The sequence below is a fragment of the Magallana gigas genome, chromosome 9 (assembly GCF_963853765.1).
Source record: "Magallana gigas chromosome 9, xbMagGiga1.1, whole genome shotgun sequence".
NCBI classification, from domain to species: Eukaryota; Metazoa; Mollusca; class Bivalvia; order Ostreida; family Ostreidae; genus Magallana; species Magallana gigas.
The window spans coordinates 10,976,016-11,002,469 of record NC_088861.1 but is presented as its reverse complement, the minus strand read 5'-3'; the positions used below and the strand labels follow the sequence as shown (position 1 = coordinate 11,002,469).

The window sequence follows — 26,454 nt, the reverse complement described above, 5'->3', positions numbered from 1 at the left end:
CAAATTCAAAGCAGAGCAACAAGGACCTCTAAAAAGATAGAAGTAGGATCAGGCGCCTAGGAGGAGTGAGCATCCTCTGCTGACCGGTAACACCCGCCGTGTGCTCTTTGTCGTATTTGGGAAAAAAAACGGAAAAGCCCGTAGACAATTTTAAGTGATTACATGAAATTGTGGTCTAACAATAAGTATGAAAAAAGTCAGTCAGCATGCGACCCAGTGGAAGACTGTATTTGCTGACTAGGTCGTTGTATCGACTATAGAACTTACGAAAATATGACTTTAAACGAGACTGTTGACAGTCCTGTTTTATCAAGTTGTTTGTCAGTAGCTTGCCTCGTCTTAGAAACTGTTCATCTGAAGAGCATGACCTTATGTATCAAATTAGCTGAGATACAAAAACACTATATGCAGGTGATGTATAATGCTACATAAGTAATGAAAGTTGACTATAGAAAAATTGATATAATATACACTGTAGGTTGTATGAATAGTAATACATGTATATGTAATCTAATAATATTTTTCGATCTATATGTTACGAAAATCCTTTATTTCAATTAGCATACAACATGATAACTCACTTATGTTGCTATGAAATATCATTTTCTTTTGTTTGAAAATATAATATTACGATTGATACGTATTTAACTTGAGTCTTTATCCAATCATCAAATATTTATTCGTTTGATAAGATATTGACGCTTCTGATTGGTCGAAAAATTTCTTTGATACCTGCATCAATAAAATTTTGCCGGTGTTGTATAGCAGTTTTTCCCCCATAGTAGCTTTTCCCCCCGGAAAACCTACTATATAGTAGCCTTTCCCCCCGGGGGGAAAAGCTACTATATAGTAGCTTTTCCCCCATAGTAGGGTTTCTCCCTCACTTTTTTGGTTCAGATTTTATAAAAAATATTTATGGAAATCCAGTAAGGATTAAAATCAATGTTTCTACACTCCCAGGTTGCATACATGTATATCTGCATTCATCTGTACAGGTTAAGTTTCGTGTTGCCGATTTATTATTTTTATAGACAATGGTGAAAGTTGAACATGTGTGTAATGAAATTACACATACAACTTAATTTAGGTAATTTAATGAAATTTTTTTTACAAGTTATACACTTATATGCATAATTCTGTGTTCTGAAATTGTATTAAACGAGAATGTTTTAAGAATTTCTTGATAAATTTATCAGACTGTTTGTCTGTTTGTGAAAATTTCATCCAGGCTAAACCTCTGTGTTAGAGAAATTTTATTTCCGATGTTCCAGAGCCCGATTTTTAAAATCCTATTATAATAATTATAGTGCATATTCTTTAGGGTCCAATGTCTCATAAACTAGAGATGACTATATCACCATATTTTTATAGTGGCAGTGGTTTACCACTTGAAGATGACTCTGAAAATTTCAGCTCTAAGGGTAGGGGCCCTTGATGTTTCAGGTCCCGATGATTAAAACCCCATTACAATGATTGAATAGTGTTCTATAAGTGGGGACCCGAATCTCAAATTCTAGAGATGACCAATTAACCATATTGTCACAGTGATAGTGGTATACCACTAGTAGATGACACCGAAAATTTAAGCCCCCATGCAGGGTAGGAGCCTTTGTTGTTTTCGAGCCCGATGTTTGAAATCCAATTACATGTATAAAGAATATGTATTTTTTAGGGCCCCATATCTCAAAAACTATAGATGACCACATGAACCTATTGCTACAGTCATTTAAAAGTAAAAATATCATTTAAAAATACACAATCACTCATATATTTCTTTATCAAAATCTTATTTTTTTAATTTACGAACAATTTTTTTTAAAAAGGTACGCGGGTAAAATTCATTATTCTTCAAAACATTTAATCAATTCATAAGATGACTAATGATATAATAAATAATTAGATAAATAAATCAATGAACTTTTATTCATAAAAGGAGAAACCGAAAATCAAAAATAAATAACCAACCTAAGCGCATATACGACTTTTTTAGTTGATTGTTAGTTGATTAGAAGAACAAGCTTATATTTAAAAAAGTCAACTCATCACAATATATGTGTTGGTTGTTTTTTGTTTTGTTTTTTTAATTACCCTTGTTTAATTGTTCGAAGAAATAATATGGTACACAAGTAAATCTTTATTGCAAAAATATGAAACAAATAGTATAATTTTTTTTTAGGTAATTGAATCGTATATCTTGATTTATATAGCATCGTTTTCAAAATTGTATATTTATAAATCACGTTGCAAACTTAAAAGTGAAAAAAATTAGCAAATAGTGAGTGACAATATAAACATAAAGTTAGTTCATGCTCCATTTCACATTTTCCAAAGTAACCAGCAAAGATACCGACATTGTTCTGGTTGTGAAGACATTTCATTGTTTTTTAAAATGTTTACATCATAATATCTCGTGTTTCGTAGAAATGTGCTTAAAAATATGAATATGCGTAACTTTAAAACGAAATGGAAAACATTAACTTTACACATGCTTTTAATACATAATTAAAATACCCCTTAACCATGATTTAGAACCCCATCAATCAAAGTAAAACTAAAACATTTCAGTTTCTCATCATATCATTACATCCTGTCTCCCGTTTGATATTTAGAAGAAGAAATATATAATTGTTTTTAAGAGCGTCAATTCTAACGGTATTAATTTAAAATTGATAGCCTTTTGGACGAAGGGAGTAATACATTTCCACTTTTTATTCCATTCCTCTACAAAATTAAGTTAAGATTGGTCAGTTAGTTCCCTGGGAGAAGCTTATACATTGATGGTAATACATTGAAAAATTAAATTTCCAAATCGGCGTATTTTCACTCAAATGGGTTCTCACGTGTTCAGAACGCCGAAGTCAAAACTGTAGATAAGCATCAATTAGATGAAAAAAGATTCGAGGTATTATGAAATCCGTGTAAAAGGTGTTCCAAAAAGGGGTGAGAACAGGTAAAATAAACGATGATGACACATGCATGTTATGAAGGCGCATGCCTTAGTTCATATTTGGGGTTGAAAAACTATTCTATGTATTAATAAATGCCATAATTTTCCTTTTTTATGAGAAATTAATATCATATCAATTATTGCAAATTATTGCCACGAATGATCCGCCATATACATGGCCGGAATGTAAAAAAAGGGGAAAATCCACTATATAGTAGGTTTTCCGTGGGGGTAATCTGGCTATAAAAAGGGAGAAAGCCCACTATATAGTCAGCTTTCCCTGGGGGAAAAACTGCTATATAGCCATTTTTCCGGGGGGAAGAACTGCTATATAGCCATTTTTCCGGGGGGAAAGATGGCTAGGGGGAAAAGGCACTATATAACACCGGATCTACTTTTCTAAACTTTTCTGATCTAACACTATTTATAGAACGGGATTTTCCAAAATAAACACTGTCAACAAAGAGTAAAGTTGTGTCTGTTTTATTGTCAGCAAACACAATACGACTTTATAAACATAAAAACTTGAAAGTTTAACCTTCAAAAATAATTATTTGATTTACGAAATAGAAAATTAAGCGTCTTCTCACGATTTCGTCTGTTTGAGATCAAACAACATTCCTGCGAGGATGGCTGTTCCTTTTCCAGAATAATTATAGCGAACATATAGGCATATAAACTTTCACGGTAACACCGCTGTTCAAATTTGGTAACGATGATTTCTAAATTTACACACGTACCTGATCGGTCATCAGAATATAATCATCGTAAAGCAAAGCTATGAGTAATACATCAACTCCTTCGGCGCATTCCAAGCAGCAGATATAGCATTTAAGTACATCACTGGCTATCTAGTTACCACAACGTTTACAAAAGTCGTTTATACATACTATTCTTTGTCGACATATCAACTATTTTCGTCCACGATCGCCTCTTCTTGGATGGTTATATCCAGTTGCATATTCCAGTGATCTCACATGAAAACTAGATTTATTACGAATTTTTCTGCACAGTGAATAATATCACAAGCTATTGCATGTATATTCCTTTCGTTTTCAATTCAGCCGGTACAGATTTTAACTCACTATTTGTGTTTAATCCATTAAATTCAGCTCAAAAGCTGTGCATCCGCTGAAGGCGCATCCATTGTGAATATTGTTGCTGTTGTTGTTTTGTTTTCATACGCGCTGCTTCATTCACATTATTTACATTTTTGATCAATGACACTTCACGTAGCGCATTGATGAAGTTTTCCGTTTTTTCCTTGATACGTCGATCAATAGAATTTTTTTTATCTTCATTTCTTAATCTACATGTATACATTAGTTATATAAATCGTATCTAAATACTACAAGTAATCTAGAACATAATCAGAATAACCCTGTTTCAAATGTATTTCCCATATAAGTTGTCGAATAACAATTCAATAGTAAATATAGGTTGATATTAATTTCAAGATATAGTATTTGAAATATATGATTAAATATGTAAAATGTAGTAGTATGGCTACAAGTTGAAGTGATTATGATAATGCCGTACAGGATGCATGGTAGGATGGTCAACAAATTACCTATCAGGTCCACCTTAATCTAAACAAAATAGTTAAAAACAACTTTTGGAAAAAAAATTAAAGCATCATAATTTTTTTTCAAGTATAAATAGTTCTTCTTTTTATTGCAATTGATATGGTCTAAAAAAAAGCAACTTCCATCCAGCTCTCTCAAGTGCAGAAGAAGATTGCCAAGACATCCGCAATGTTGCCAATATTGTTGAAATCCGGAATACCCTGTTAAAATGGATACAATTGCATAATAAAACAATGCTACATTTGTTTATAATGTATAACCGCCTTGTATCATAATTTCTTATATCAGCGATTGTAAATAGAATAGAAAGGTCATTAATTAAAGAGCTTATAACATGAAATAATAATCAATGCATTAAATAATAAGTAACGAATATGATCATTGTCAATATATCATTATCATGAAACATTTGGGGGGGGGGGGGAATAAATGACTATAGAAAATCTACTTAATTATTATAGAAGTATATTTCCGTACAGGCTTTTTGTCCTTGCATTTCATTGAAAAAGATATTAACTGAAACATTAAAACCTTTTTTGATTTGAATACAATTTAAAATGACATTTTTTAATTTTGTATTAACAATTCAATTACCAATAAACTTCTTATGAACTTTGTTAATGTTGAAATGAATAAAATTTGAGCCCTTAAGTTTGTGTAATACATGTATGTATATGTACATAATGTTTAAATCCGTTTGGAATTTTCATTGATCAGGACACTAAGAACAAATGATATCCTGTACTGTCAAGATAAACAAGGATGTCAGTTCTCAAGGGTAAGCACTAACGCGCTCCTATAAGGACTAGCTAGTTGGTGAACCCAAAAGCTTATATTTGTCGGTATAACATTTTCTCTAACCGAGTTGCCTTGAATTATAAGCATATAGCTACATGTAAGTGTGGCTGTTTTCCTAATCTGTTGCATTAGAGCCAAGCAAAATAACTGAACTGGAGAAGGATTTAGTTTTAAAAAGTGGGATATTTCAATGATATAGAAATTTAAACAAAAGAAGTGTACAGTGAATAAGCTCGGCATTACCACACACTTACTAGCATTAGCTAGTAGGTTAACCCTTTCATTCGGTTAGCAGTGCATTGGTTTTTAAACCGAGGAGTATCGGGTTTAGAACTACTTTTGGTGTTTTTATTTTTAACAATGTTTAAATCTTCGGTGTAAATCTGTGGGATTTTTTTTAATTTATTTTTTTCTAAATTGAACGTATTAAAAATAACTTTTGAATATTGGGATTTTGACTGCATAGCCCGATAAAGTCGCAGTATAGTCACTATATCTTTAATGCTGCTTCCTTTTCTGTTTCAAAGATTTTTTTTTAATCTTTAAAAGTTTTTCTAATCTCATAGAAATACGACTTGACGACCGCGACATTCACATTGAAAAGAAAAAGAATTTTGAAGATGGGTAACCGACAAAATGTAGTACAAGTAAAGCTTCCACAAAATGATGACGAAACTGAAACAAGACGACAGAACCTGCAAAGTGCTAGAAATAAATATCAATTACAGCAGCCAACGTTTGGATTAACAGATCTCGAACAAAGACTCGTAAATATTGTCAATTTACCACCAATGGTGAGTTTAAAAAAAAAATAAGTGAAAGTTATTAAAGCGTACATGTCAACTACAAGTCTGTGGAATCATTTCAATTCGTGGGGACCGATTTTCGTGGATTGTGATTTTTTTGCTTATTCGTGGAAGTGTCGGTTTTCAGTTTAAATATGAATATAAAGCCTTTTAATATTGTTTTCGTCGAAGATGTAAATTCGTTGAAGAAAGCTATCCATAAATACCACGAAAATTGGACCAGCACGAATTCTAGTTAATGATTCCACATTTATTTTTTTGGCCTTTAATTCAAAATTTCTGTCCGTATTCATTGACCTTTGTACAACTTAGATCATTTATAATTTGAATATTTGCATATTTTGAATAAATACGGATATATGTTTTTTTAATTTTTTACTATTTTTATATTTATTCAATGGTATAAATCCGTCTGGTGCACTCAGATACATTTCAAATTTGTAGCTACGCAATTTTCCGAAAGAAGAGAAAAGGTCTTTCTATTTCTTGGTATGCATTTTTTATTCGTACATTGTCTTCCATTTTATATTTTGAATAATATATTGTAATAAAATACATATGATTTATATGATTTGAATTCTTACTTTCAAAGCTGTAACCTTAAATGTTTTTATTTTCTATATATCATATGAATTTTTCAAATGTTCATATACAGTTCTTTCATGGAGTTCGGTTTGTCTTCTCTATGATTTATCTATTGATATTTGGACGAGGTAAATGGACAATACCACAAATGATACGGCATTTCATGGATTCCAAAGTATTAAAAGAACCAAAGGTAAAGTATTTATAAAAAGAAGGTAAGGAAAATAGGAATTACTTTTTGTTTTCTGCTTAATTTTTTAAATATTGGAGGAATCTTTTTTTAAACTCTTAGATTATCAGAAATATATCAATTAATTGGGCTTTTTTAGTTTGAACAAATAATAAAAGCAGATAAAACTTGAACATTTAATTTCTTTAAATCTTTCTTAAATCTCTCTCTCTCTCTCTCTCTCTCTCTCTCTCTCTCTCTCTCTCTTATATTGTGATTTAATGAATCATACATATTTTTTATTTGACTAATACTTTATTTATTGTAATTTTCAGGGATGTGAAGTGTGGAGAAAGGAAGAAATAGACGGACCAAATCAAACCAAAGTATGTGATAATTACATGCATAAGTGCATGCATAAGTGTATGTATGTATGTATGTATGTATGTATGTATGTATGTATGTATGTATGTATGTATGTATGTATATGTATGTATGTATGTATGTATGTATGTATGTATGTATGTTCCGTTATTTAAGTTTAATTTGAACCTCGACTTCAAACTGTGCACGCAGAGTCAGATAAAGTTAATTGAACAGAATTTGAAAATGGAGATAATATCAGTATAAACAATGCCAAGCCATTAATGCATGTACCCCTTCTCGTCAAAAGACTTTTTATTAGACCTTATAGGTGAAGATGATGGAAGAGTCCCCCAAATATTCATTTCATATGCTTTGAATTATTGTTGTGTCTTTGTAATATTTTCTCTTTTTCGACCTTTTTTTTACAGGTCAAGTCAAACTTTTTCAATTAAAATTTGCTCCAAATATTTATATGATGCCACCCCAAACAATACTTTATGGGAAAATGCGGTGTACAGATATTGATTCCTTGTTTTCATGTTTTGAATGTATAATTTACTATTTGATTTTTTTAAAACAACATTATGTTTCATGGTAATAATCTAGCTACCCCCACCCCTAAAAAAATCCGCCAATCCAAAGCTCTATTCCTAGTTTTCATGTGTATTTCTAGTGTTGTATGATAATCATTTTATTCTTACAAATATGTTGGACAGCAATATTCTTTGTAGAATTTGTTCACTTCTATGAAATCGTAAAATGTGAATCCGCTACATTTCCAAATCTATGTAAAGCGGACGTTCGGGTCTGGTGATTTCAAAGTTCAAATCTATTCCGTTTCGAATTCCAGATTTTTAAGACTTCTTTTGGCTAATAATAAATTATTAACGCTTATAGAAAACAAATTAGTCCCAGTAGGCATATTAGTTAATCTAGATACAATGATTAAACGATCTATAAAAACTAAATTTTTCACCCAATGTAACCGCATTAAAACACACAGATTCGAGTCCATAACTTTTTTGATAGTGGAAAAGATATATTAGGGAATGATTTGCAGCAATTAAAGAAGAAAATAAGAAGAAATAGAAAAGACTTGTAAATAATGAATAAACAATCCTTAATCTTTTACAGACACAAAGAGCCCAGGCTGATCATTGGTTTGCATGGCAAAGAATAAATGGGCTCTGTAGCAACCTCTAATGATACAACGTCCACTAATGATATAATGTTGCATTAGTGGTCAGGATGTTGACCACTAATGATATAATTTTATCATTAACGAACAACCTAACCGTCCGCTAATGATATAATTTTAAATTTATATCATTAGCGGTCAAAAACCGTAACCTCTAATGATATGAAAAAAAAATGAGAAATAAGTACTACCTTGACCACTAATGATACACATTTGCACACATTTTCAATTGCATTAGTGGATGGATTTGCAACCTTGAATGATATAATATGATATAATTTAATATAAAATTAATTATATATATATATATATATATATATATATATATATATATATATATATATATATATATATATATATATATATATATATATTCGAAATTTTAAATCGTACTTGAGTATACCTGAGCTATATACTTAAAAAAGCAAAGTATCAAGGAAAAATGACGATATTTACATTTGGAAAAAAAAATACTTAAGTGACGTCATAGATGGAGAGGTCATGGACAATGGTGACTAATGCTGAGTCTTATATGTTAGACAACCTCTGTATAACGTTGGATAAAGATTTGAATTTCATACGATACTGCATAAGAATTGGTTAAAATTTGGGGGGGGGGGCAGTTATTTGATCATATACATGTATATAGTCCTTAATTGTAAAATACACCATTCTGACATTGCCCCTGATATTTTGTCTTTTTACTTGAACTGAAATAGTCGTATACAGACAAAATAAATACAATTTATGACTTCGTCTGTTTACTTGAAGATCCAAATTGATTATCATTAATCAAAAAGGAGTTGTGCTAAATATTTTTAGTTGAAGAAAGTTTGAAGGAAAGCAATTTTACGATATTAAAAAATTATTGATAAACTTTTAGCGGGATTTTATTAACATAAAAAGAGGTCCAATTCATAAGACTTATTCTGCCTGGTGCAGGCAGATAGCTAACCTTGCACAACGCAAACAAATGTCACACGGGTTTCATATTTTATTTTGTGTGGAAACGTTGCCGTCATGAATAATATTGGTAAAAAACTACAACAAATAGAAATAACAAATTACTAAATAGGAAAATATAGAATCTTACTTTATAACTTTAAACTGTAAATTACTTTTACGACCATAATGGTGTGCCATACTTTTAAGAATGTTTTATCCGTAAAATAAATTTCCATCTGTAACTATACTTCAAAAATACAATTTAATACTAAAAAATTTGAGCAATTACTTCAATAAAAAAGACTTACTTAGTGGTTTGAGGCACGCATCTAACAAGATTGAAGACGATTGACAAAGTGAGACCGGACTGGTCTGTAAGGCTGACAGGAAGTGAGTGATTGACCAGATATAGTTAACTTGTACCAAAAATGATTACCGGGTATATTAAACTCAAAGTGGTTAGCTTGTAAAAAAAATATTTCTGAAGAATTTTAAAATTAAACCATAGACAACACAAGACTATTTGCTATTATGGTCTGTAGCACAATTGAATCACTAATTTGCTGTTAAGTTGAATATGTTGGTTTGTTAATTATACATTAGAACAACAAAGAATATGAATTAATGTTGGTTGAATTACAACTACTTCAACAATGGTGATTATGTCGGTGTAACAAAAAATGTTAACCAGGGTTGAAAATTGACCCGGGTTTGATAAAATTATATCATTAGTGGTCAACATTCTGTCCACTAATGCAACATTATGTCGTTAGTGGACAGTGTATCATTATATAAATAGTGCCTGTTTTGGAGGGTAACAGTTGAAATTGACACCCCGAGAGAACCATTGTCAACCGACGCGAAGCGGAGGTTGACAATGGTTTTCGAGGGGTGTCAATTTCAACTGTTATCCTCCCAAATAGGCACTATTTATTTTATTATTAATACTGAATGTCTTAATTTTAGAGAAATTTTTACTGCTTTTGTATAGAAATGACGTGAATTCTACGGCGAACTGTACGCGCATAATTTACGCGCATGTAACAATTCGTTGTGTTACCCGTTGCCAAGTGTGTTGCTAACGCTGAGGGTAATAGAACAAATTATCAACTGCGTCTAAACCAATCAGATTTCAGTATTTAACATGAAAGTATAATAATAGAGGTTGCTACATACCACGTTTTCAGTCAAATGAAATATTAAATGATTGAAGTCAGAAAAATCAACCTTTGAAATGTCAAATTACCCAAGGCGGCAAAAATAGCGGATAGTATGAAAGAGTTAAAGTTTTGAAACCGAAACTTTTAAGTACACACATGTACAATTAAACTGTGAAGAGCAAGTTACACTACTGTTCAAAGACAGTTCAAAACTCTGAAGTCGGAGTCAATTTTCAACAGGGTCAGTTTTCAACGTGTCGTTGTCATTAGAAGTTTGAAAAATATTTTTCAAGCTGTTGAAAACTGACCCCAGGTATAATTTCACGACTTTTGGTATCAATTTTTAAACGTTGAAAAATGATATCCGGGTCAAATTTCAACCCGGGTCAAGATTCCTCGTTACGCCGGCGAATGCGTCATAAATGTCCAATATTCCCTAAACACACCCACGAAAAAGTTTCTGTGTAGTGTTTGTATCTGTATTGAACACAATATTTTTTTCTGTCAAATCAAGATCAGTAGCTTATTATTCATAATTTTGTTAATCTTGCAAGTTTAAGAAAAGTTATTGTTAAGTTGAATTAATTAAATAATCACTGATCGCGATTTGTCTGATAAAAATATGAAAACTGCTCATTATTGTGCTGTCAGTTAATTATCATGACTTCTCAAAATAAATTAAAGTTGAAGCGATTTACCGGAAATATTACATAAACGGCCGGTATTGGTTTGACAATCTTAGCAAACCACGGTCAACATGAACGATCATGGTGGAGAGAGATATATATATAAAAACGGACACCGGACCATGGCTTGAGACAATGTTGTTTGACATATATTCCTTTTAGCTCTATCTACACAGTTTAACAACAAGAGACAGAGTTCTTAGTCTTAATAACAAACTGTTGCTATCGGGAAAAAAAACCCAAACAAAAACAAACAAAAAACAAAAATCCATATCGGCATGAATATCGGACAATATTAGGAATTAAAACATGGAGCTGAAATTTTTTATTAGATACAAAATAATTAGGTAGAGCAAGTTCAATTTCAGAGACAGTTCAAAAACCTGTAGTTGGTCAATTTTCAACGTGTGAGGTCATCAGAGATTAGAAAAAAAACCTTTTTTGAGCTGTTGAAAAATGACGTTTGGTCGCATCTTTAACGTTAGAAAAGCCCCCCCCCCCCCCCGCCCCCCAATATCCCAAATCAATACTCAATGTTGAAAAATGAAATCCGGGTATACATTTCACGACTTTTGGTCTCAGTTTTCAACGTTAAAAAAGCCCCCCACCCCCGCCCCCACCCCCTCCCCGAATCAATAATCAATATTGAAAGATGAAACGCGGGCTAATTTTTAACTTGGGCTAATATTCTTTGTTACAATGACATGATCCCTATTGTTTAAGTAGTTTTAATTCAACCAACTTTAATTGATATTCCTTGTTGTTCTATTCCATAATTAACAAACCCATATATATAAGAACCAGTGTGCGCGGGAAAAAGAACGAGCAAAACCTATAGTTCATCAAACAAATTTTTTTGTCTACGTCCCATAATGCTCTCTAATTTTTTCACCCGTGGTGCTATGCCAAAAATGGCTGACTTTTAACTCGTAATTTACGGTGTCTTAAGGTTTGAAGAGTACCGAGCTCTAAGAACCAGTGTGCGCGGGAAAAAGAACGAGCAAAACCTATAGTTCATCAAACAAAATTTTTTGTCTCCGTCCCATAATGCTCTCTAATTTTTTCACCCGTGGTGCTATGCCAAAAATGGCTGACTTTTAACTCGTAATTTACGGTGTCTTAAGGTTTGAAGAGTACCGCACAAGCTTTGGAGAGACCAAAGAAATTTGTTAAATGCTTCCATACCTTCGTATTGAGTCGAAATACGTAAACAACGACGAAAAAAGTTATGGATGACGTCACAGTACCCTTGCGCTATATTTCCCGCAAAGCGAAGCGAGCTCTAAGAACCAGTGTGCGCGGGAAAAAGAACGAGCTAAACCTACAGTTCATCAAACAATTTTTTTTGTCTACGTCCCATAATGCTCTCTCTCTCTCTCTCTCTCTCTCTCTCTCTCTCTATATATATATATATAATCTTTTATCATGTTATATCATTAAAGGTTTCAAATCCATCCACTAATGCAATTGAAAATGTATGCAAATGTATATCATTAGTGGTCAAGGTAGTACTTATTTCTCATTTTTTTCCCATATCATTAGAGGTTACGGTTTTTGACCGCTAATGATACAAATCTGAAATTATATCATTAGCGGACGGTTAGGTTGTTCGTTAATGATAAAATTATATCATTAGTGGTCAACATCCTGACCACTAATGCAACATTACATCATTAGTGGACGTTGTATCATTAGAGGTTGCTACAGGGCTCACTCGCAATCTTATCAGAAAAGTCCAAACAATTCCAGAAAAGTAAGAGTTTGTTTCATCAGCGTTCATAGTAACTCTAATGGCATTACACTACGGTGAAGGTAACCTTATCTCAACAGCTTCAACATTGAATAAATTATTTTTTTCTAGCAAACTGAATTTTATGATGCCACATCAAACTTTGAATATCATTCGGAAACTAACACGCGGGATCCAGAGTCAAGAATGTTTAGTTTTGTTTACAAACCTAAAGTAAATTTTTGTTTTTTATAGTCGGTTAAATGTATTCAAAACTTATGTTTGTATACTGAAAAAGTGGTTAATTACGCTTATGATTCAGTAAGTGTTTTCTATTGTCAAACAATACGCGCGGGCATTAAGTACGCGGATGTGTAGTTTACCTCTCTTAGGTTTTGATATTTACCATATGCGAGGGGGTATTTTCTGCGGTTTCAAGCTTACTGCGTGATTGGTGTAAATTTCCCTCACATGTAAATAAAAATGTCTACAGTATATGGATTTATGAACACAAAGGAACAGTTTATCTAGAATGTTATGGATCAAATTGTTAGAATTATAATTATTTCATTACAACAGATTACTTCTAAACAAAAACAGGACATGAAGATTTTTTACATAACAATTTATTTTAAAAAGACCCCATTCGTTACCTCACTTCTGCCATTTAAATGTATTAAACATTCCAAATTCTCAAATAAACCATTCAAAACATTAAAGTAAAATAACATAGCAATAAAAGATTTGGACTAAAATCTCCCTTTTATGATATTGGCAGTTTGTATTTGTGTTGTAAAAAGAAATGAAATCTACCAAATATGAAAACGTCAACAATATTGCATTGCAGACATTGAAAGTGTTTTGATTCTACAGATTTGTCCCATTTGTAAATATCATCGAGGAAAACCACCCCTATTTGGCGGGAAAGACACTAGAGGCACACATTCAACAGGGGACATTGTTCGTTGTAGACCTTTCGGAGATTTCTCTTAACGAACCAACAGTAAGTTTACATTGTTATATAAATCCTGCATATCAAAGGGAAAATGGGGGTGGGGTGGAATGATGAATCTAGTTCATTTCATACTGATGGCCTGTACCATGAAAATCTCTGTTAAGAATCATTGAATGTTAGATGTTAGAATGCCACATTATCGTACATGCTGTTGTAAGGTCTCTTTCTCTCGTCAGAATTCTATTTTATTTTTATGGAGCTTTTCTTATAAGTTAAGGGAGATCAATACAGTCTAAAAATTACCACAACCATCGAACCCTCTTAAAAAATGTAGTAGATATTAAACTGGTTTTAATTAAAATACAGGACTATTATGCACTCTTTCGCTTTGTAGCTTCTATCAACAATGGCTTTGTTTGGGATATACAAAGATGTTTTAATGCCAGTTGCTGTATGGATGAATATAACGAACGTCAAGGATGGAAAGGTGGTTTCAAAGTCGTGTGAAGTTGCACATATCATAACATTCTAATTATCTCCCGCTCCAATTGAGAGCAGAAAATAGAAAAATAGTTTATATTCTATTTTACCCTTGTGTGTCTGCATATCTGTCTGTCTGTGTGTGCGTATTGTAGTAACAAATTTTCGTAAAAGATTTACCAGCAACTAATTAATGCAGATGCTTAAAATTATAAAATACGTTTTTCTTATTAAGTTCTTTTTAAATGTCGACGTTGATTAGTTTGTATATTTACGAGAGAGCGGGGGTATCACTATTTAACATTAGCTCAAATGTATCTTGATTTTTATAAAGTAAACAATTGGTAAAAATGAGGCATTTTATTTTTACCACGACGGGTTAACTAAGCCTGAGTACAAATTGTGCTATATTTAAAGTTCAATAGAATACTTTAATCCAGGTATACACGCCACGTTTAAATGGGGACAGCACAGAAATTCGGCAGTGGGTAAAAATGAGAATGTGGTTTAATATGCTGGAAGGTCAATATCATATCTCAGTCACACACATAGGTAAAACAATATTTTCAACATCTTCATAATTAGTTATATTTTATTCACATAATAGTAATGTATGTTTATTTATCGTACTTTTCACATATATACATGTATATATATAATTTCCCAATACAAACAAAAAATAAATCGGCACAGTTTTAAAAAATTTAAAAATAATAAATATCTAGAATAAAATTACAAATTGATTCTGTACCGCAAACGTTTTCGCCATTCCTGGCTTTTCAGGCAGTTATGTACAAATGACTAATATGTAACGTAGTAACGTCAATAAGCAAAAGTTCATTGTGACGTCATAATAATGTTAAAGTAGCGGAAAGTTAGAGTCACAGAGCAAAAAGGCGCTAAAAAATAATAATCGCAAACATTACAAATGATTCAATTATATCACATGCATATAATACATTTTTCACTGAGTGCGATTAAGTTTTGGTTTAAATAATTTAATAAAGTGGTCTTCCTTGGCTAAGCGCAGTATTTCATTTTCATTTGGAAGTTTATAAAATGGGAATAGGGTAAATTTTCCCTGGCCGCATTCAGCAAAATGTTCACAGCATGGAGTATAACGTTTTTAATCTGTTGCTTGTGGACACGAACACGCGCGTTTAGTTTCCCCGTCTGTCCAATATAAAATTCTTTGCATGTTGGGCAAATCGCACAATAAATAACATTTTCCGATTTACAGTTCATCGACGAATTGGCGCGAATTTCCATTCCAGATTTTAGTAGAATTGTAGTTCCTTCTTCTATGTAGGCACATGTACCACATCTTTTAAATTATATATATATATATATATATATATATATATATATATATATATATATATATATATATATATATATATATATATATATATATATATATATTTGTGTATTCTTTAACCATGTCCTTTCAATTTTATTTCAACAATAAAAGGCTTTCTTTGGTAATTCTAGTGGGCTATGAAGGAGGCGACAATGCAGAAAAAAAACTGCTGCAATGATCGCTATCTTCATAACCCACAAGAATGGTCAAAGAAAGCACTTAATTGTTTATATTATCATCTTTCTTTTAACAACCCATTTGATTGATGGTAAAAAGTAAGATAAAACATAACTTAATTATTAAGAGCAAATCGTTTTCTACGCGAATATGAGTCTGATATCATCACGATTTTTTGTACAGTCTTATATTTTCTTTATTTGCTGAATGTTTCAATCAATCGTTGAATATGGCGTGTAGATTAGGCCCTGTCGGTTTCTACGAAGCTATAAATTTGCAATCGATTTTCGTGTGAAATAAATGGAACCATGCTTAATTAATTTAAATATATCTTTATATCCTTGTTTTGAAAGTTCTGCTATTTCAAGAAGAATTTTTAAGCTACAGACTAACTCTGCTTGTATATCTGTTTGTTCGTTATTTGAAATCACACTCCTTCAGTTATCACCCCTGCGAATGTTATTGTCATTTGATTAAATTTTAGACTACGTGGTTTTGTTTGACCCTTTCAGTTTTGCAGTAAAAATCATACCTCGTGTTTATAGTTTATTTTATAGAATCTAGGTATTATAATGATAATTTGAGAAAATAGTCAAATATAAAATCTAGAGGTTTAGTGATTTAAAACTTAATCTTCTTTAATTGGTGGAAAAAATGTGTTCTAGAAACAATGAAAATAAAACAATACAAAAAATAGTTTTTGTCTGCTGTTGCAATAATTAACATGCTTAGTAGATATCTGCCCTGAGGATTAATTTTCGATCCGCGCCTGACCTAGTAATAGGGTCAACAGTGAAACAGATTATACTAATTGTTGCAGAATGTTTCTTGAAAATAGATCGATATATACAACATTTTTATGCAAACGAGACACCCATTATTTATTTAAAAACATGGTATGGCACACCACAAGCATCAAACATTGCTATGATTTTATTAAGCAACATAATGTGTATATTTTCAACCACTTTGCACGTGGTTGAACACGAGCGATAACTCTGTTCTGAATATTATCGTTTAGTATAAATAACCGCTAGATGGTGAAAAAAGACATACATCTTTAAAGATGTTCATGTTTGAACAAAAGTCAAAGTAGGATATGATTTGAAAAACGACCAGTACTTACGTATTTTGAGAATATTTTTCGAGCACTTATTCATCCGCTGGAAATTTCACAGGAACTTAACAAATCTCGGAGAAGTCTCGTAAACTTTCAATCGAGCACCTCTGGATTTATTATATACTTAGCAACGATAAAGAAAACATTCCAAACACATTCGCAGAGGTGTTATGTTCTGAAACTACTATGCTTAAATGAGCAAATTTTGAGTGCAAAACCTGAACTTCGAAAGTAAAAAAAAATGAAAGGAATGACCTCCCTACAAAGACATATAACATTTGTAACGATTTTAATGTGAAATGTTTTAGTGAATACATATATACAGCTCACAGAATGTCGCCAAAATGATGATAATCATAGTTCTTAGATGTTCTAGTAATGGTATTCAAGTTGAGCTCCTCTGATGATTCGCGGGTAGGTTAAGGCAACTCCGAGTTCAATGACCATCGATATTATGATCAATTTAAAAAGTGTTTATTTTCATGAAAACAGTGTTGAATAGTAATATCAAGTGTATGTGTTCGCAATGATATTATTTTTCTACTTTGGAAGCGAGTCGATCTTTAAAGCTGCAATGTCATGGTATCACGTGACAGTTTAAAATAGATTATTTTTTACCTTAATAAAAATCAAAAAGTGTAACACTACCCCGAAGTTCATTTGAATGTATGATACAATAAGTCGATCGACAATTAGTTAATATTTATTAGTATTACTGCTAGAATCCTATATTTATTTGCATGAACTAAATATTGTCATTATTTATCGGAAACCCTCTCAACTTCTCCAATTTCATTGAAAATACTCCGTATTTTTCAATTACAACTACGGACCACAGGATTCTAGCAGCACTTTCCAAGAAGTTTAGGTCATATGCTTTTGATATTTGTCAAATTCACCTTTCATAATATTTGGGGTAGTGTTACACGTTTGCCTTTTTTGTACACACTGACAGAGGAAAGGCCGATGAAGATCTGCTTACTTTATATAACACTCGCTTATAAAAAAATATACATGCCAGTATATATTATCCTTATTGTATCCAAACTAACATTCATCTAAATCTTGTGTATCAATGTAAAATAAGTCTGATTTCGGCATTGTTTACATGCATTCCAATGATTTGTCTCCCGACATTGATCTTCTCTATACACTGAAACTACAACAAGTTCTATATCTCTTTTTATTTACAAGGTTGTCCCATATTTCTTAATATCTTTTTTGTCTTCTAAAGCATTATAATTTAGTATATCATTTCATTTGGGATTTTTTTTATTTATAATAATTATAACATAGTTTAAAAAACTTTAAGAAGAAAAGGTTCATTAAATTTTAAACTTTTTTTTTTAAATTATAAAATTCTTAAAATTCAGTTTCAAGTTTATTTTGGTGTTTTTTTATCTATAAACATGAAATAGCAAATGCAAAAGAGATATTATACATATCAAGAGCATAAACACATTTTGTTTTATTGTACTTCTTTATCTAAAATATATGTATAAAATAAGGATCGGAATTTATCTTATTATTATTAAGTTAAATTAATCACGAAAAAAAAATTACAGGCTTTACGCATTTCTTAATGGATGGGGTTAGCATCTGCATACATAGGAATCTTTCGGACAGACATCCTATCTACAAGATTCTTTTGCCTCATTTTCAATATATGCATGCTATTAACACGTAAGTTGAAAATTCATGTTACGGACATACAAATTGTTTGGTTCCACTATTGTTGCAACCATGATGCATCGCATGTTTTTGATTATAGATTCACAAAGGATGATTTACTTTCGGAGGGCGCCATCTTTGAAAAAACAACTTATAGTAGGCGTCTCACATTTTTAAGACTCATATCAAAACAGTAAGTGACACTGGAATTGAAATATGTCATTATTCTTGTTTGCTAATCATTTAGTCTTTAATCAAGGCAATTTTTTCAAGATTTGTTTTTACTTATAACATAAATACTTTTGAAAGACAAACCTGTCATTTGCAAATAATAACCTATCCAAAATGATATTATAGAAAGCACATATAATGCTATTGAACAATTATCAAAGTTAGACAATTTAATCGTGGAACAGTTCAGTATTTTGAAATTTCGTGTTTTGCTTACACACTATGTTGAAAGGATTGTTCAAGGTTACTCCATTTAATATTTACATGTTGTATTTTCTCTTTCTTTTTTTTTTTATCGAAATTGAAGCAATGAAAACTGGGCGTATAATACACATGCCTCACTTCTGAATGGATTGGAGATAAGGGGTACAATGGTTAATATTTTTTTTATTCATCTAATTATTTGCATTTGTCTATGTACCGATATTATCTTTTTATCCAAATATACATGTAGCAAAGAACTATTGTAAGTACTATTGTTGTGTGTTGCAGGCACGTATCATTGATTGCAAGAGGGGGGGGGGGTGTTAAAACTAATTAAACAACAAAATAAAGTTCTTGCCAATCAAAACAAATATCAATTGTGGTGGAAGAGAATGGTATGTCAAAAAATGCATTGCTACAAAGCCCAGTTTTAATTCTTACTTCGTTAATCCAAGAAGGGGTGGATTGGTTATGGTTAATGCATAATACCTACAAATTTTACAGAATTCAAATTTCTTTATGTAAAATTATGAAAGGTATTTTTAAGAAAAAGAGCCCCCCCCCCTCCTTTCACAGATGCTACGTGCCTGTGTTATCAATGTCATTTACATTCTTTTAGACGATACCAGGATACTTCTTTAAAGATGACGCTTTGCTTTTGCATAAAGCAATACATCAGTTTGTGTATGAATATGCAGCACACTACTATGGCAGTAAGTTTGCAATATATATCTAACCTTAAAGGGACATGGTCACGATTTTGGTCAAAAATTATTTTTCCGATTTGAATATTATTAGGCAAACAATATTTGAGTGTCATTTGTTGAGTCATAAGCGATTTACAGAGCTTACAATTCTTTGACATGTAAACAAAGCTTTTGTTTACATTTTGAATGTTGACGTGGGAATTTCAATTTTAGACCTAAAATGAATGTGTTAAACTTTAGGAACTGTTTATTAATGCTTAAAATGAATAAGAAGATAGAAAAATCAGTTTGAAAAAAGGTTTTGAATTGGTATATTAAACTTACATAAACAAAAACAGGGCACGAGCCTTGTTTACATGACACAGATTTGTCAGGTCTTTATCCTGCTTAAAACTTAGAAACTGACTCTCAATTTTCATTTGATCATTAGAAATGCATTTCTAAAGCATTATAAATAATGAAAATAGAAAAATACAAGTTGACAAAAATCGTGACCATGCCCCTTTTATATAATAGCAAGTTCAAAAATGATCCAAATTTAAACTCTTAGCTTGTTTTCTGTTTGTTTGTGTTTCAGATGATGATGTTAATGTTCAACAAGACCATGAGATTCAATCGTTTAGACAAGAACTATTATTGCCAAGAAAAAAAATGGAACCGGCGGATGTGGGATGAATGTGTGTTTAGTTAATTTTATATTATGTGCATGTACAACTATTATGGGCTAAATATAAAAAAAAATTGGGATTATGTAATACATTTCAACGCATTCTAAAAATTTAATTGATTGTTGAAACAAAAAACAAAATTTTTATTAAATCTCACCTGAGCTGAAAACTCAAATGAGCTTTTTGATCACTTTTTGTCCGGTTTCCGTCTGTCTGTCTGTCTGTCTGTCCATAAACATTTTACATTTTACAATTCCTCTCCAGAACCACTAGGCTAATTTCAACCAAGCTTGGTACGAAAGATACTTACGTAAAGGGGCTTTATGTTTGTTTTTATCAATAAAAACGCCACGTCCTCTTTCAACCTTTCAAGGGGAGATGATAGGGGAAAATATGGAAAAATGATAGCATTTCGAAATAATAGTGGGCTAGCAAAGCTGAAATTTGAATGTAATGCAGATTCAAGTTTGTTTAAATCATAATCCCCGAGAGTAGGGTAGGGCAACAATGGAAGTCGGGTTTTTAACATATGAATATTTAGAGAAACATCTTTAAAATTATTCTTTTAAACAAGAGGCCCAGGGGCCACATCGCTCACCTGAGCAACAATTGCCTTATTTCTGATCAAATTAGCATTACAGTATCAAAATATCTTGATATACTTGAATATCGTGAATACTAAGTACAGTAGATCTTGCGAAAAAAATTGATAAATCTTCCAATTTATATCCACCTCCTTTTTTTGGTAATACCAAGCCCCTTTTGTTGTTGTACCTATAAGAAGATGTTTCTCTATTCCTATATACCCCCCCCCCCCCCATTTCGTGGCTCAACTTTTCTCTAGGGAATCATGGTTTCAACAAACTTTAATCTGCATAACCTGTGCTTTCACATTAAGTACTGAGTTTTAAACCGAAATCTTTCTCAGAATATTTTTAAAGATTTCTCTATATATTCCTATGTAAAAATTCAAACCCCCATCACGGCCCCGCCCTAATACTAGGGACTGTGATTTTACAAACTTGAATTAACACTACCCGAGGATGCCTCTACGCAAGTTTAAGCTTTTCTGGCCAAATAGTCTTTAAAAATAAGATTTTTAAAGATTATCTCTATATATTCCTATGTAAAAAAAATCCATCGCACATTGTGGCCTCACCCTACCCCTGGACTATTATTTAAACAAACTTGAATCTATACGATCTGGGGATGCTTCCACTCAAATTTGGGCTTTCCTGGCCTAAAAGTTCTTGAGAAGAAGATTTTTAAAGATTTTCTCTATATATAAAAATGTATCCCCCATTGTGGCCCCGCCCTACCTCCAGGGACCATGATTTTAACAAACCTGAATCTACACTATTTGAGGATGGTTACACGCCAATTTGAGCTTTCTTGGCCAAATAGTTTTTGAAAGATTTTTTTTAAAGATGTTCTCTATATATTCCTGTATAAAAATTTATCCCCCAATTGTGACCCATCCTACCCCCAGGGACTATGATTTGAACAAACTTAAATATACACTACCTGAGAATGTTTCATTTTAATTTGAGCTTTTCTTGCGTAATAGTTTTTGAGAAGAAGATTTTTAAAGATTTTCTCTATATATTCCTATGTAAAAGTCCATCCCCCCAGTGTAGCCCCACCATACCACCAGGGACTATGATTTGAACAAACTTAAATCAACACTACCTGAGGATGCCTCCACTTTAATTTGAGCTTTTCTGGCCTTATAGTTTTTGAGAAGAAGACTTTTAAAGATTTTCTCAATATATTCCTATGCAAAACTTGATCCCCATCTTGTGGCCCCACCATACCACCAGGTACTATGATTAAAACAAACTCGAATCTACAATACCTGAGGATGCTTCCATTCTAATTTGAGCTTTCCTGGCCTAATAGTTTTTTAGAAGAAGATTTTTAAAGATTTTCTCTATATATTCCTATGTAAAAATCCATCCCCCATTGTTGCCCCACCATACCACCAGGTACTATGATTTGAACAAACTTTAATCTACACTTCCTGAGGATTTTTCACTTTAATTTGAGCTTTTCTGGCCTAAAAGTTTTTGAGGAGAAGATTTTTAAAGATTTTCTATATATATTCCTATGTCAAACTTTATCCCCATCTTGTGGCCCCTTTCTACCCCCGGGGACCATGATTTGAACAAACTTGAATCTACACTACATGGGGATGCCTCCACACAAGTTGAAGCTTTTCAGGCCGAATAGTTTTTGAGAAGAAGATTTTTGAAAAATACCAACAAATTTTCAATTATTCTCAATTATTTCCCCATTAAAGAGGGCGTAGCCCTTCATTTAAACAAACTTGAATCCCCTTCACCTAGTGGTGCTTTGGTCAAAATTTGTTGAAATTTGCCAGCGGTTCTTGAGAAGAGGATGAAAATGTGAAAAGTTTACAACAATGACGACAAAGACAGACAACGGACAAATTGTGATCAGAAAAGCTCACTTGAGCCTTTGGGTCAGGTGAGCTAAAAGCCATTCGGACAAAAAACCTATAACTTGTATAGAAACACCCTTAGGTAGTGTAGATTAAAGTTTGTTCAAATCATGATCCCAGTGATCTCCAAAAAGTAGGATGGGACCATAATGGAGCGGGTTTGTGTTTCACGTTTACTTTGAAAAAAAATTCTCAACAACTGAAATGTTATAATACATGATATTACGTATATGTAGACATCCTGTCATTTGTACATTTTGTTTAAACTATGGCCCCTTGACAATATATGGGCCAAAGATTCAAAGTTTATAGTGGGTTTTTTTCATATCAAGAGTTGTTTAAGACCTGCAATGCTCAATATGGGTTATGGTTATGAAATCATACAGTAACAAAAAGGGCTTCGTGTTAAACATAAGAATATGTGGAAAACTATTACAGCTAAAGTGAGCCCTGTGGCCCATGGACCTCTGGTTTAAAATGGCAATAACTAAGCTGCAATTTTATTTGCATTGTTAAAGCATTTTAATCGATAGTATCAATGCTGCATTTAATATACTGCCACAGCTGATAATTTTTTTATATAATATATAAAAGCGTTTACTTCATTATATTGGTATTGTTTTCAAACTTCAGGGTATTCCGGAATTTACAAGCATCGAAAACCTCGTCGAGGTTTTGACAGATTTCATTTACATATGTAGTGTCGAGCATTCTGCGGCCAATTATCCTGCATATGACCAATTTGCCTTTCCTACAAACATGCCAGACATTTTACATGGACAACCCGAGGAAGAAATGGTAAGATTTAACGACTACGTTATCTTTTAGACCTCAAAGAAAAAGTATTGCAAAATATGAAACTAAATAATAAATACTCAAGATCGTCATTTTTTTTAATTGTCATGAAACAATTAGACAGGTAGTATACTTTATTAAAGGTTACTTTGAATGGTTTTTGTTAACTCATGGTAATTTCACGGTAATAAACTTGGCAAACCTTTAACATTTCGTTATTTCTTTATAGAATGATCTTGATGAAGCAATGCCCACAGGAAAAGAACTATTTTATATAATTGTTGCTAAACGGACCGGTACTCAAGTACTCACAAACAGTTTGGGAAATTATGAAGATAGTTATTTAAAGACAATGGATAGCGATGGAAAGGCTTTTGTTAAAAAGTGTGTGCTTTGATACTGTTCTTAACCTAAAAAAATTATACTTTATTACTAAAATATTTAGTGCCTGAGCATTGATTATTATTTTTGATATTAATTTCTCTTTTTGTTATCACAGGTTTCAGCAAAATTTATTAGGTGTCACATAGCAGATAACTCAGAGAAATAACGATATTACTGCTGGCAACAATGGAAAGGAAATCAAAGAATACCCTATGAATGGCTTCTTCCAGAGAATGTTCTTAATTCTATAAACATTTAATCGCTTAAAAGGGGTTCAATGGCCCATGTTAACCTGTTTAAAGCTTGTAAATTCCCTTGTAACAAGTAACTAACTTTTAATTGTTTGTTTTCCGATTCCTTTTTAATCTTGTTTGTTCTTAAACAATACCGACCGGTAAACACTGGATAGCCTACTTTGTTTGAAGAAGAAGTAAAGTGATAAAAAAATAATTTTTGAGCCAATAAAGTGGTGAAATGATTACATTTAGACAAACTGATTTTAGGATAAACTAAATAATTAAACAATCAAGCTTTTGTGCACGTTTGCAGTTGGAGAAATCGAATTCCCCGTAAATTGTTACAGGCTGAAGTGATATAGTACAATTTTGTATTGAAAACTGAAAAATCGATTATTTTGACGACATCCGATTAAGTAAAGTAATCAACTGAACTTTTATTATGTTTATGTACATATTTTAATCTAAAGAATAAACATTTATAAAGAGTATATCTTTATTTAATAAAGACAGCTGCTATTCTATTAATATCAATTCATTGATACTCGTGTTCGTATGTTGATGATTTCAGAACCTGTTTGAAGAAACGAATATTATGATGCTGATAATTTTAAAACTCACAATTCTAAAAGATCTAATTCGTTACATTTGGTTTCAATATGTTATGTCAAAAAATGACCCCCGTAAATTTTTAACCAAAGGGAAAATACATTGCTTCTACTGAGGAAGTAGTTAACTAGTTTAACTAAATATTTTAATTCTGCATAACTGTCTTAAGACCCGATAATGCTGAAAGCGCTAACAGTAAGCGATTTATTTTAATTGAACCGTCGCATCTTTTTTTTTATTTAAGTAATTTTTCTATATCAAGACTTTATTTATCAACATATCAGTTAAAACATTATTCTTATTGTTGATAGTGTAAACCTTCAGATTTTAAATATATGTATACGATATGACCAAATAAATATATGATGTTTTAGTGTTTTTCCATTGGTTCTTTTTATTTTTATTTATCCTTTTTGAAAGCTGATTTTAATCAACTCTCCTATGCAGTTATTCAGACAAACCGCAAGTGAAACAGTGTTTGGACCTAAACACAAATCAACACGGCTGACAACGTTTAGTTCTAATCAATAAATTTGATGTAATTAGTTATTAAGCATTGTTCTTACAGGAAACTCATTTATAGATACATTGTATATAGTCAGATTTTAAACGGTACGAACAATTTAGATGTTTTTTGAAGTCGTACATTTTATGTATTCCTACTCCAGAGTTCAATATAGTCTCGTTCAACCAGACGCTCGGCTGTCTCCGTAAATCTCCGACAAGCATAGAGTCTCTCTTGGATTCATATTATAAGAATGCGCGTAATTCAAATACTTATAGGAATTTACTTGTCATGCAAAATAACATGTCGTTAATTTTGAAATAAATAACAATCGATTAAATCAACTCCCGTCAGTACTTCGGTACTTTGATTTTATTATATACTAAGTAATCAATACATGGATTTTGGATATGCGATACAGCTAAGTATATAATACCTGTTTCAGCCTCCATGGCTGATACGGATGCTACAGGGGTGATACAATGTTCCCATCTGCAAGGCTGATGCATAAGTTGTTTAATCGCTCTTGTCAAAGAAAAAAAAACAATTTTAAAAATATCTGCGATAGAATTTATATTCATATTGATATATGATACTTGTATGATGATTTTGGTTTAATATCATTTAAAAATTACTATAACATCGACTTCGTTTTTTTGTTTTTTTGTTTTGGGGGGGGGGGGGGGGCACTTACCAAATTGCAGTGTGTTTATATTTTCTCATCTTTTTGCTTTATGAAAAGTACTGCGCAAACTTTAAAAAGAAGGTTATGTACATCATTTCAAGGTTGATTTATGAAACACAACAACAATTTAATGTTTTAATAAAATTCATATCTTTTATTAATAGTTCTGGTATTGTTTTAACTATAATTACATGTATATTTATATAGGTTTCACCAACATTTAGCAGTCAT

General features: G+C 31.8%; 2 protein-coding genes across 2 annotated transcripts; both read left to right on the top strand.

Moving 5' to 3' along the window:
• The first annotated feature begins 5,902 nt into the window (after positions 1-5,902).
• On the top strand, positions 5,903-8,460 carry LOC117691922 (uncharacterized). Its single transcript, XM_034478845.2, has 5 exons — positions 5,903-6,125; positions 6,582-6,626; positions 6,793-6,915; positions 7,227-7,277; positions 8,392-8,460. Exons 1-5 carry the CDS (start codon positions 5,952-5,954, stop codon positions 8,458-8,460), a joined length of 462 nt encoding a protein of 153 aa, XP_034334736.2. The 5' UTR covers positions 5,903-5,951.
• Positions 8,461-13,485: 5,025 nt separating this feature from the next.
• On the top strand, positions 13,486-26,032 carry LOC117691921 (hydroperoxide isomerase ALOXE3-like). Its single transcript, XM_066072055.1, has 11 exons — positions 13,486-13,978; positions 14,325-14,417; positions 14,851-14,962; positions 18,633-18,750; positions 18,839-18,931; positions 19,277-19,343; positions 19,793-19,886; positions 20,458-20,557; positions 23,643-23,807; positions 24,034-24,188; positions 24,304-26,032. The coding sequence occupies exons 2-8, from the start codon at positions 14,337-14,339 to the stop codon at positions 20,553-20,555; spliced, it is 663 nt and encodes a 220-aa protein (XP_065928127.1). The 5' UTR covers positions 13,486-13,978; positions 14,325-14,336; the 3' UTR covers positions 20,556-20,557; positions 23,643-23,807; positions 24,034-24,188; positions 24,304-26,032.
• Positions 26,033-26,454: the final 422 nt, after the last annotated feature.

Coding starts and splice junctions, on each gene's coding strand:
- LOC117691922 (XM_034478845.2), top strand. CDS start 5,952: ATGGGTAACCGACAAAATGTAGTACAAGTAAAGCTTCCACAAAATGAT. Junction 6,126..6,581: donor TTGTCAATTTACCACCAATG/GTGAGTTTAAAA, acceptor TCAAATTTGTAG/CTACGCAATTTTCCGAAAGA. Junction 6,916..7,226: donor AAGTATTAAAAGAACCAAAG/GTAAAGTATTTA, acceptor TGTAATTTTCAG/GGATGTGAAGTGTGGAGAAA.
- LOC117691921 (XM_066072055.1), top strand. CDS start 14,337: ATGGCTTTGTTTGGGATATACAAAGATGTTTTAATGCCAGTTGCTGTA. Junction 14,418..14,850: donor CGAACGTCAAGGATGGAAAG/GTGGTTTCAAAG, acceptor ACTTTAATCCAG/GTATACACGCCACGTTTAAA. Junction 14,963..18,632: donor TATCTCAGTCACACACATAG/GTAAAACAATAT, acceptor AAAAAATTACAG/GCTTTACGCATTTCTTAATG.